A 12,546-nucleotide genomic window follows, 5' to 3' on the forward strand; every position below is an offset into this window, starting at 1 on the left:
AGACTGATACTATCTTTTCGCAACCTCCACTAATTTCATTCAAAAGTGAAAAAAACATTGGCAACTTTTTGGTCAGAAGTTCATTTTAAACTAATGATCAATCTGGAACTTTCAAATGCGCTCGCTCACGATGCAAAACTTGTCCTTTCATTCATAACGTAGAGAAAATATCGGGACCCAAGAGATCCATTAAGATCACCGATCACTTTAAGTGCACCTCCGCCAATGTCATTTACTACGTGACTTGCACCTATTACCAAAAGTTATACATTGGTCAAATAGGAAGACGACTAATTGACCGATTCCGAGAACACCTTCGCGACGTAGAAAGAAATGACAAGGACGCATCCAAACCAGTCGCTAGACACTTTAATCTCCCTAATCATTCTAAATAACATATGGCAGTTTGCAGTTCGGAAAGCCGCAAGAACCCTTGAACAAAAATTTATCTTTCAATTGCAAATCGGCTCTTAATCCCCACGGTATCAACGAGCGCTTTTCATTCAACTAATTTATTCTTGTTTTCTCTTCACCATATTCCCACCAATAGTGTATGGCTCCATTTTCTACATATAAACCAACACACAACCCACAATTCCCCCAATCGCTCAGACTGAGGGCTAACGCTCGAAACGTCATAGTCAGCCTTAAAACTCTTCACGATGGCCAATTTACGTTTTCAACTCAGTTGATAACTCTAAATTACCCTGTTATACTCTCCTACCGACGCAGCACCACAGTTTCTTTAGAAACTCACCCCCTTAATTTATTTCTTCTTGTAAGGGGGGAGTCTCTTTTTACCCTACGGAAAAATGAGGCCGAAAATTTGGACTTCCGGAATTACGTTCTCCTGGACGTCGTTCCATCAGTAAGATCGTATGCCTTCATAGTTTATCTATCATTGCTATTCTCGCAACTTTGAAACTGTTTCACAAGCTTCTAACCAAGGGCTATTGTTTGACTTTCAATAGGCATCAGTTTTTCTTCGACAGTAGCTTTTCAAGAAATTGTGTCGATAACCTACACATCGGTTGTCATTATTTTGATTTTTTCAGATGGATGTCGGTAGGCGACACGAACGCGAGATCGACGCGTGTGTGAAGAGGAGCCTCTGCTACAAAAAAAAAAACGCGAACAAAAAATTATACGACCGTATCATGCTTAGGCAATTGTAGTATGAATTAAAAAACGTCAGTAATCGTTCGAAAGCTTGTAAACGGAAAGAAATTGCATATGAACCTTGCTGCGAGACCTGTGAGATCGAAAGCTAACATCGAATGCACATGCCATTACATGCATGATTTTCCATGTAATCGGACATGTACAACCCCATCCGATGGAACCATCCGAAAACAGACGGACCAGTCCGATGAAACCTTCCGGAAACAGATGAACCGGATTTTGACCCATCCATAAAAGTATACTTTTAACAACGAACTAAATTTTGTCTTAACTTAAGGGTTGTCTTAACGGCGTTACAAAGTTTTCAGTAGAGAATGTATATGAGGGTTTCCAACCTTTTTTGCAATGTTTCCTAACTCATCTATTTTTCGAATAATTCTTTGTGGGGGCAAATTTTGAGAAATTTATGAAAAAAGTATTTATTTACTGGTTATAATTTCTAATACGACAACTGGGCACGGTCTTAAATCATGAGACTAACTGCCCGACATTCAAAAATTTTAACAGCATTTCCACCCAAAGGTTCTTTCAAACTTCTTAAGAATATCAAATATTTGTGTAGAAAGGTGAAGTGATTCCAAAAATTGATTTGGCCTCCTAGTGGAAAAATTCTCCGAGCTTGAGCACGCTGTAATATCGCTCGTTATCGACACTCAAAAATTGTATGCTGATCAGACTGCCGAGCATAGTCTCGAATGGACTAAATGCCCGGCAGGTAGAAATTTTTACCAAAATGCCACTGAAAGGTTCCTTGAAACTTATAGAGAGTATAAGATTTTGAATATGAGATCTAGAAATGTCAAGCCATTCCAAAAATTGTTTGGGACAATTTTTCCGAACATACTGAAATATATATTGCCTGGTTGTCGACTACCAGTAAGGTCTCAAATGGACCAAATGCCCTACAGTCAGGAATTTTTACCGAAATGGCACTGAAAACTTCATATAAACCTATTGAGTATATTCGATGTCAAGAACATTCTAAAACACATTAAAAATTTACTATGCACAAGCTCGGAGAATTTGTTCACTAAATCAACAACACTTTTTTTTGGAATCGCACAACATTTCTGAACAAAGATCTGACACACTTTAGAAGTTTCAAGGCACCATTTAGTGGCACTTCGGTGAAAATTTCTAACTGCCGGGCTTTAGTCTATTCGAGACCATGTTCGAGCGTACAATTTCAAAGTGTCAACAACCGAGCGATTTTTTAGCATGTACACGCTCGGATAATTTATCCGCTAAAAAACAAGTTAATTTTGAAATCGCTTGACATTTCTAGAGAAATACAACATCTGATATTCCCAAAAAGTTTGAAAGAACCTTTCGGTGGAAATTTGTGAAACTTTCAGCCTGCCGGGCATTTAGTCTATTTTAGACCGTGCCCGGCTGCCGGGCATTTCGTCACAGCGTTTCCAATATGCGATCGAACAGACCTCTTCAACTTGAATATTTTGCTTATCCATCTCTAAGCATGTTATAATACTCCACAGAACTGTTGCTTTCAAAATTTTCTTATTTACGTGCATATGTACCAAAAGTTTACCAAAGATAAGGCTTGGAATTTCCTTGGGACTTGAAATGGCTCAACTAAAGAGGTTTATTTGGCTGGATTGGGTTTCCGCAACCTGTCGATCCCAGGATTCCTTACGCGTAAAATTTTATTGTCCGAAGAAATCTGGGTTCGAGAAACTGGTATTTCATGAGTGATGAATCAGTTTTAGCTGCTGTGAAGGCTTTTTTTTTCTAGATCTCGGTTTTTATATTGTACTATAGATCGGTGTTGGGGGGTTTTACATGCTGTGAAGATGATGTCTCAGACAGAACTTTTAGCTTGGTCGGAGTCGGACACGAAATTTTTTGCCGACAATCTATTGGGAGTTGAAGATTGGGGTGAGTTTGTTGCACGAGTCTGTTAGGATTTTTGAAAGCTTGTAATGTCGGGCACCATATATGCTTCGCTTTTCGTATTTGAACGGGGTGATGATTCGTATCTTCTAGGAGACTCTATCACAGACGTAAAATTTGACCCAGACGAGTTATTTGGTGGGGGAGAAGATAACGATATGGAACTGGAGGTAAGGGAATAAATACTACGAAAATTCTCGCTCGTCTATCTCTGTCGCTAGCCATTGCAGTTGCGTGAGTCACTCGTGCATGAATCGGCTTGGGCTGAAATCCGCGTTTTGTTTGCTTCTTTTACTTTCGAGCTCTTCCAAAGCTTCTCTTTACGTCATGAAGATGAATTTTGTTTAATTTAGCTGCTTCTTATTCAGAGATCTCGCGAAAAGCTGTTTGTTGTGAGGTCTCTGAAACTCGAGATCGCGTCGCATCATACAACTTCCGCAAGACCTACAAAAGGAAGTCTCACGGCACAAACTCAGTATCTTTCAATTTGTTTATCGGTAGCGAACCAAATATTAAAACGATATCGTTCTTTTTATAGCTTAAGAAGGCTTTGCAACATTTTTCAAGAAGATTCAAAACCATTTCAATGTTTCTTTGAACATATGAAACCAGCTGTTTAAAACTCTTCGTGAATTTGGAATGTAACTATGACGGTTTTATTTTTAGCTACTTTTCATGAAAGATATTTTGGTTTCTTTCCACAACGTTTTTTTTTTTATTATTAACCACTGCTTCATGGCATTATCTGACATCAAAATGCCATGTGTTTGATCACAGATTCAAAGACAAAGCTCATTGTCGAATTTTGCTGTTCAAGCACAACTCCTGGACGACAGTCAACTTCCTGAACTATTTTAATTGAGCCTAATCTCGGTTGAGTTTTTTGAGCCTAATAAACCGAAAGAAATACGTGTGAATTTCTTCACTAGTAAAACTTGTGTAAAAATTTTGGTTAGATGTATTTTGTAGCGTTAGATTAATGGGTGGGTGCGATATTTCGTAAAATTTTAATGAGACATGTTCTGTTGTTTATTTCTTTGCAGGGCAAAGGAGATCACCTCAGTGAATTTTTATCAAGTTTAGGCGACTCTTCTTCCTCTTCGATTATCGAAGATTTCGATTTTCCTTCAGGTGAGTATTGAGTCCTTCTCTCTCGGTTAATTCTCTGTTCTTTGTAGTAGGATTTTTTTCGTTTCATTTGTCTAGCTTTGTGGCTATTATTGTTACGCTTAAACAGCCGCTGTTAATGGTCATATTTGTCATCCAACAGGTGTTTGCATCAAAGAAGAACCTCTCTCTCCTTCCTCCTCAAACTCTTCTTGTGTTTCTCTTCCAAGTTCACCAGAAAACCAGGTATTTTGAAAACAGTAGTCTGCTATGTATAAAAAAATCAGATAAACGTAGTTTGTACAATTCTTTCTGTTACTCAGTAGACGAACTTGTAAGTATTCACGTATTCCTAAGAGCAATAAGGTGTATTTATTGTTGCTGATTGTTAATGATAATGTTCTCTGGTTGATACAAATTTACAAGTTAAGTGTCTCAGAAGAAGAAAGCATTAAACCTACTGAAATTGTTATTTGACTGATTTGATTCAACCGGCTTTAAATAGTTATTTCTGTGCGAAAGTCAAATTGAAGTAAACCATTTAATGAAGAAGATTTTTGTTCTGTCTTCCTCCGCCACTGCATCGGCATAGAGGCTGTTTTTACACTGTAGTGCTTTGCAACTAATTGTTCTTCAAAGTTATTTTTTGAAAAAAGTAAAGATAGGAGTTACTTTAAATTCACGCAGAGTCTAACAGCTGTGACTTTTAAAAGAAGGAGAAATTTATACATACTTGCAATACAAATATATATCTATTGAAATGGTTCATGTAGTTGTATTAATGTAACTTCTATCATACCAATTTTTTTTATGAGAAGCTTAAAAATACATACATTTTGATTGGCTCTTTCTTATGATCTCTTGGTGGACAGATGTATAGGTGACACCACCATTAACAACAGTTTGCTTTTTAATCATATAAAACATATTTTATCATAAAATAAATAAACTCCCTTTTGCCGTGGGCCTGTAAAGTAATAGACCACACAAGACATCCAAATGTGGTAAGAACATCAGTGACACATCCAGCTGCACCTTGTTTTCCCCATTTTTTTCCATACCAAATTTCAGTTTCCCCTTTTATTCATTTCAAATTTCATGGCAACATGTAACTTTGTGTTCAAAAACAGGAGACATAGTGTATTCTGGCATCTGAGCTTACAAATCAGGAATGATCTATTTACAAGCTAATTTTGTGGTTCATAACTGACAAAAATTCTCTCTGCATTTGTTGTTATTTCAGTTTTTGATTAATGGAGAGGGTTCACCAGTTCATCAGCCAAATGCAGATTTTGAATTATCGCAGACAAGCCTACTTCCTGCAAGTCCTTCTACCATTAAGACAGAAGCAACTCTTGCACCACTTGCATGCAATGTCAAACAGGAGAAAATACCTATGCAGTCATGTGGCATCAAATCCATTCAACCTATGCCGGTGGTTACAGCTGTACCTGTCAGTATCCAGAAGGCACAGATTGGACAACATGCTACGACAAAACCTGCCGGAGGTACATATAAAATTTATATAATTATATGTAGCACCAAACTTGATTTTCTAAAAGCATTTTTACTCAAGTGACAGAACTGTCATGAAGAACCAATAACAGGCCAACTTTCACCTTTTTTTTTACCAGGTTTAGATGTGTTAAAAATTTGCTTAACCCTTTAAATCCCAAGATCTGATTGTCAATTCTCCCCTCTAGCTACTAAACATTTCCTTGTAAATTAGTAATGAGAATTTGGTGTTAGATCAAGATAACAACTTCTACCTGATAAGTTCGAAGATTCTCATTAAATGTTTGCTGGATTATGTAAGGATATTATAGGGAGAAGTTTCATGTTGATCATTTTTGGGAGTTAATGGGTGAGAGGTGTGTGCACACTTTGTGGAATGTGTGGGAGTCTGGTGAATAGTTTTTTTGCTCCAATCTTGCATGCAGTCTGACCAAACAACATGGCATCGTGATAACTTAGCCATCTGCATATACTTTTTTTTTATTTATCTACTTCTAATTTACAATCGAAAGCCTTGATTCCATGAATGTTGTCATTTTCTTAGTACTTTGACTTAAGTAATGTAACCTTTATTTTCCCAAGGTATTCCTGTATATATTCCTTGTACTGGTTCACTACCAAGCAACGGTGTTGTGTCAGTTGTAGTTGGGGTAAGTACAATTTGTCTTCGTCACAAATTTTGTTGATTTTGTGATTATATTATGTAATTTCTTTTCAATTTCTGGGGTAAATCAACTGTTAAAACAACTGCTTTTTCAGAAGTTCAAGTTTATGTGCAAGTAACCTATACATACATGACTGTAAACATGTGTGTTCAATGTTTGTCTCTTTTTTTTTACTCATCTTTAGAAGAATGTTAATTCTACATTACCCAAAGCAGTAAATGTTGGCATCACAAGGTCAAGTACTACCTCTCCAGAAACTGATGTAAGTACCTTTTCTTTCAACTTTGACACAGCATTACCTGTGTTATATATTAGTTTGCTCATAATATGATGTTGTTATATGACGTATATTGTCCTTTGCATGCTTTTATCATTTTATATCATACCTGATATCATTCAATGCTGTGCAAGGTTTTAAATCCAATGCATTTTTCTTTTGTAGGCAAAACTTTTGAAAAGACAACAGAGAATGATAAAAAATAGAGAATCTGCATGCTTATCCAGAAAGAAGAAGAAAGAGGTGAGAAGACTCAGAACTATAGTTAGATATTTGATTAAATGATGGGCATTGAATTAAAGATTTCTTTCTTTTTACTCTGACTATTAAACTGAACCTGTGAGTCACTGAACAGCTGAACAAGGCAAAATTGTTTAATGGCCTGACATTTGCCTATATTATTATATCCATTGTGCCTATGTCCTCTGTAGATGTCAAGAAAGACATTTTCTAAAGAAAGGAGAAAGATTGGTGATGAATAGCAAAGCCCATATTTGTTGTGTTGTACTTGGCAGGGATATGAAGAAACTATTGTATATGTCATGGTCAAATTTTATCCTTGGTTCAAATTTTGTTTTCTTTTGTTTTTGGGTATTGTAATGTATGATAATGAGTTTGAAACAATTTAAAATAAAATTTGAACCAAGGATAAAATTGAACTATAATATATACACTTGAACTCTGTTGCTCTCTGCTGACATGTTCATGGTGTTCTCTCAATAGTACCTACAAAGCCTTGAAACTAAAGTAAAGGAGATCTCCAACATAAATGAATCATTACAAATGCAAAATGAAGGCTTAAAAAGAAGGGTCAATGAACTGGAAGTAGAGGTAAGTAAAAAATTTTCAAACACTTCACTGCCTGGTGGTTAGTATGTCTTCCTTACATGCACATCACATTTGGAATATGCATCATAAACTTGTACACAATTGAACAACTATGGTATATATAATGTTAATAAATGTTCATTTATACAGTCATGTGAAAGACAGAGCAATATTTTTTATGGCTACTCAGTAGTATCTATAGGTGACACTATACATTTGCATCAAAGAAATATTTGTATGTGTTTTAATAAATTTTATGATAACATTTGGATATAACACACGCTGTCATTGGTTGAAAGAGCATACTCCATGAGAGTATAGACCATAGAGCCGAGCTAAAGCTGTTACACCATCTGCTAAATTGTACTACATCTCATGTTTCTTCCCAGACTTCTTTTGTGCTCCAGTCACTTCCTGCATGCTTTACAACTAAACAAGGCACAGGCGAGGCTTCTCGATCAGTTAAATATTGTTTCAATTTATGTTTCTTGAACAGAATGCACTGTTGCGTAGCAAACACCCAGAGTTGACCAGCACCATTAAGAAATCCACTTGTGTTTTGGCTGTTGTTCTGTTTGTGGCTCTAAATTTTGGTCCCCTCAGGTACTTTTCTCTTTATGTATTACTATGTGTTATTGATTACTTTTAAACTGTTGACACCATGCATGTTTAGCCAATGACTTGTCCTTTAATCTTGTGTGTTCCAGAGGTGATAGATATGTGACTTCTCTCTACAATATCAAAACATTTTTCAGTATATCAGTGGTGAGAATTCACTTAAGGCCTTAGTATTTTCTTGATGGGACACCAGATCATCCCAATGTAACCTAAATCTTAAACCTACCAGACAAAATTTGTCCTTACAATATAAATACAATATTAAGCAGACAAGTGATAAGAATAAAGAAAAATTTACATTTTTAAAGGGATTATTTGTTGATCCAATACCAAATTCTTAGAACTAACATCAGAAGAATTTTATGGTAGACAGCAAGGAGAATAACTAATGAGAACTTGGGAGTGAAAGGCTTAAACTTAACCTTTTAACTCCCTGAAGTGACTAACATGTAACTTCTCCCTATAATTTGCACACTATTTTTAGCAGATGATTAATGTGAGTACTCAAACTTATTAGGTTTTTTATCCTCTGATCTTTCACCAAATTCTCGCATCTAATTTACAAGGAATTGTGAAGCAGCAAGAGGGGAGAATTAACAATCAGATCTTGGGAGTTAAAGGGTTAAATAAATCCCTCTATGCCAACTGAAAGAGCAAATCTCCTGCATATCAATTAGCAAGCACAGTCTATAAATTCCTCATTTCCAAACTTTGTTTTATGACACTGACAGCAACCTTAAGGAACAATGGAAATTTAACAAAGCAGATCTGCTACCAGGCTCAGTTGTCCGTCATGGAAGAGCTCTTCTCAATTACCAAGGAGATGGGGATGGTAGTGACCTTGATAAACCACTGGTGTTTAGCCCTGTCAATAAACGTCGTGGAAGGCAACCATTTGCCAAGGCTGACCCCAGCATGCTCAACACATCTCACAAAAAGTCTTCACTGCTAAAGAGTAGAAATGCAGAGGGGAAGGACTTGATGGTGATCAGGAACAAGTGGGACTTCCTCGCTGATTCAAGGCAGAAGAGAAGGAATTTAAAAAGAAAGGAAAGGAATCCTAAGTCAAGGAGAAAGATTGCTGAGAAACAGCATAATGCAACATTAGATGAAGATCAGTTTTACTGCCCAAGCAATTTAAACAAGACTGAAGTGAACAGGTTAGTAAATTTAACTCAGTTTAATCAGCAAATGTTACTTTCTAATGACTGAAAAATTCAGATTGGCTTAGAGAAAGGAGTGTTGAATGAGAGAGTAGAGCATCATTTGGACGCAAAATGCCTACCTCCCTCTTTTGATCTTGGTTCCTCCGCTTTCCTGATGCATTTTGCTCTCATTTCAGAACAGAATTAACCCTTTAACCCTTAAGAGTGACTAGCATCTAATTTCTCCGTACAATATTACCACTGAATCACACATTAATGTCATGAGAATAAAGAAAATGATCACTAACTAATGAAACTCTTGATTGTTAGACAAATTCTCCTTGTCAGCACCTTAGTAAATGTACAGAGAACAGTATGGAGAATATGAATACTGATGTTGGGGTGTAAAGGGTTAGACAGTTGTGATGCATTGTTCTGGTGTATACAGGAAGTTTTCCCCCAGCCTGCAATTGCCAATTGACATTACCTCAATATGTGCACATGCTTGGCTGTGCAGCTTTGGGGAAAAAAAAATCAGACATTGAACATGCTTTGACTAACAACATCTGAGAACCTGTTTTACCTGTTTCTACACAATAATTTTTTTTCCTCTCAGGATAAATGAGGCTCTTGAAGGCTGGGTAAAGAGATATGAAAATCAGCAGATCTTAAAACAGAAAAAACAAAAGCGTCAGCAGACCAAGGTGAGACCTTAACGTTGCAGAAATCAAAATGTGGACACTAGTTGATTAGGCAACCGACTTTACAGGCTCCCATATTTTCTTGTCAAGTCTATATACAGTATGTCTGTCTACTTTGATTAATAAGTCACCCAGACCTGTGCTGTCAATGATGACCTGCTATGGAAGGTGCTGATATCATATCGGTGTGCTTTGTTTCATTTTAGATGCAATCTGTCATCAAAGAACTTGCCTTGAGACTGGCATCAAACTGCACATCAGAGGCCAAGCGAAAAATTAGCAGGTTGGTTTTCAAGTCTACCCCTTATATTATCTTTAGTAGATTTGAAGACATTCTATCCATTGCATTTAGATACATGTACATGAGGCTGGTGCTTGGTGATGGAATGTTAACTTAATGGTTCTTTTCTGCTCTAGGCACAAGTTTTCACGGAAACACAATACTGCTTCTACACATGAAGTACAATTATTCCAAAGGGCCAATAAGTAAGTATAAGAACTTAAATTGGTTCACTATTCGAAGTATGTATCTTGTTTACTTGGTAGAGAGCTAACTGTGAAACGTTTTTGTCTATCACTTCAGATTCAAAACTTTTGAGGAAGAAATTAACAAGAAATCAGACACCTTGTACATAGTTTCTTTTCGGGGGGTGAGTGCATTCATCCTTTCACTGTACAGTGTATTATTGCAATTAAGAATTGTATTCATCAAATTGTACGATGTATTACTGCAATTAAGAATTGTATTCGTCAGCTGTGTCTTTGGATGATTGTGTTTGCACCTGCAAGAGATTCATTTATTGCAATGTTTCTTTTTCTGTCAGGATCATTTGGTATTTCCTGCCACCGAATACAATGCAACACAAAGGCCTAAGATGTCATTCATGATTATGGCACCACCCAACAGTAAGTTGAAATCGTCTTCATGTCATATTTGTAGATGCACACCCTCCCCTACCCCCTAACTCTGCCCTGCTCCCCTCCTGGATTTCCTCTGGCTACAAGCATCGCAAATAATCCTATTATTTTCACAGAAAAGTCTGTAGGGCGTGGCATACAGGAGGGAAAAGGAGGGGATACCCTGGTGTACTTCAAGGCATACCAAGAGTAGTGTCACTCTTTCCGATTTTGAGCAGTTGTTATAGGCCATTTTATAGTTGTGTACTTAGCTACCAAGTCTTTGATTTGGAGTGAGGCTGAAGGTGATCTTGTTGTGATAGAGACTAGTATCTATTTTAGCATGATAACATAGTAATTTACATTTGAAAAGCAGCAACATTTGTATCATAACAAGGTCACCCTTGGCCCCACTCTTGTTCAAAGGCCTGGCAACTAAGCACGAGCGTAAAATGGACTATTCATTCTAAGTTGGAAGTGCATTGCTCGCAGGTGACGAACCAACCATTTCAGATTGTCGTGACCCTTTTCAATTCTCAGTCGCACTCTATGTAGTCTTTCAGTAGACTATTATCACCACTCTTGTTTCCTAAAAAAGAAAGCGATGCAATTTAGAAAGTCACAAGTATGTACGGAGATATTCTTTAACATGTAAAGTGAACACTTGAATTTCCGAGTACAGTGTTTAAAGATGGTCTGAAGTTTGCCTTCGCTTTGCTTTTAATCCTAGGAACGGAGTGGCAGCATAATAACGCCAGGAAAACTGACTTAGTCACTATGATGCAAATCGACTGCCAAGTTATGGACACGAAATTTATCAACATCAAGAAGTCAAGCATTCCCATGCCCCACCCCGATAGTTCTTCTTTTGGCACCTCGACACCAGTCTCCGTCCCTCACGATTTTAGCGCTCCTTCTGGGAATACTTTCGTGAAACCCGCGAAATAATTTACCTGAATGAACACTGGGAAAGTAGGTCTGACCGTATTTGAGAACCTTCCAAGAAGATATATTTCTATGCCATTTTTAGTACTAGTCCTTTTATGTATATTGTATCCCACTAAACGAATCAAAAATTTTGAGCCCTACAGAGGATATAATTAAATCGCGTAAATGTTTTCGACCTTTTCACTTAAAGTGAAGCACCCTTTTCAGTTAAACCATTTAAGTCATCTTTCACACCTTGCACCTAGGCTCGACCTACCGTAGCGCCTGATCAAAGAATATGTAATGAACTTGTATACTTTATGTCACCCTCAGTTTTTATTCACAAGAGACCCTCTACTCTTAAGTAACCGGTTTGCTGTAGCAGAAACCTGTGGAGCAGATATTGTCGATAGACCAAGTTTGTAATGTATGTATGAAAAAACAAAACAAAACAAAACCAAAAAATAAACTTAGTGAATTTAACAGAAATTTGATTGTGTTTGAGTCGCATTCAAGCAGATAGAGTTCTTTTTCCGTTAGATGATAAGGAATTTTGTTGATCGCAATAGTTTTGCTTTACTTTGCTCAATGCCTGGTCATAGAAAACACGCGTCATTCCCTTAGTCAATCAGTTTCAACACAAAGAACCAATCACGACTCGGTCACTCGTGGAACTCCTTCGAGGGGTGTTCTTTTTTCCTTGTTTCTTTTTTGTAACTCCCAACAAGATAACCACCACAAACCCGCGTTTGGGTCACAAGTTTCTGGTATCT

At 37.1% G+C, this 12,546-nt stretch overlaps 1 protein-coding gene across 1 annotated transcript; it reads left to right on the plus strand.

The window, feature by feature from the left end:
- Positions 1-2,808: 2,808 nt before the first annotated feature.
- LOC113679374 (cyclic AMP-dependent transcription factor ATF-6 alpha) lies at positions 2,809-12,262 on the plus strand. The gene is made up of 17 exons (XM_089205533.1): positions 2,809-3,078; positions 3,187-3,263; positions 4,137-4,224; positions 4,364-4,446; positions 5,444-5,708; positions 6,298-6,365; positions 6,565-6,642; positions 6,823-6,900; positions 7,381-7,488; positions 7,982-8,088; positions 8,835-9,263; positions 9,865-9,952; positions 10,156-10,232; positions 10,367-10,435; positions 10,533-10,599; positions 10,774-10,855; positions 11,577-12,262. Exons 1-17 carry the CDS (start codon positions 2,994-2,996, stop codon positions 11,792-11,794), a joined length of 2,067 nt encoding a protein of 688 aa, XP_089061659.1. The 5' UTR covers positions 2,809-2,993; the 3' UTR covers positions 11,795-12,262.
- Positions 12,263-12,546: the final 284 nt, after the last annotated feature.

The sequence above is a fragment of the Pocillopora damicornis genome, chromosome 4, assembly GCF_964200805.1.
Source record: "Pocillopora damicornis chromosome 4, jaPocDami1.2, whole genome shotgun sequence".
NCBI lineage: Eukaryota > Metazoa > Cnidaria > Anthozoa > Scleractinia > Pocilloporidae > Pocillopora > Pocillopora damicornis.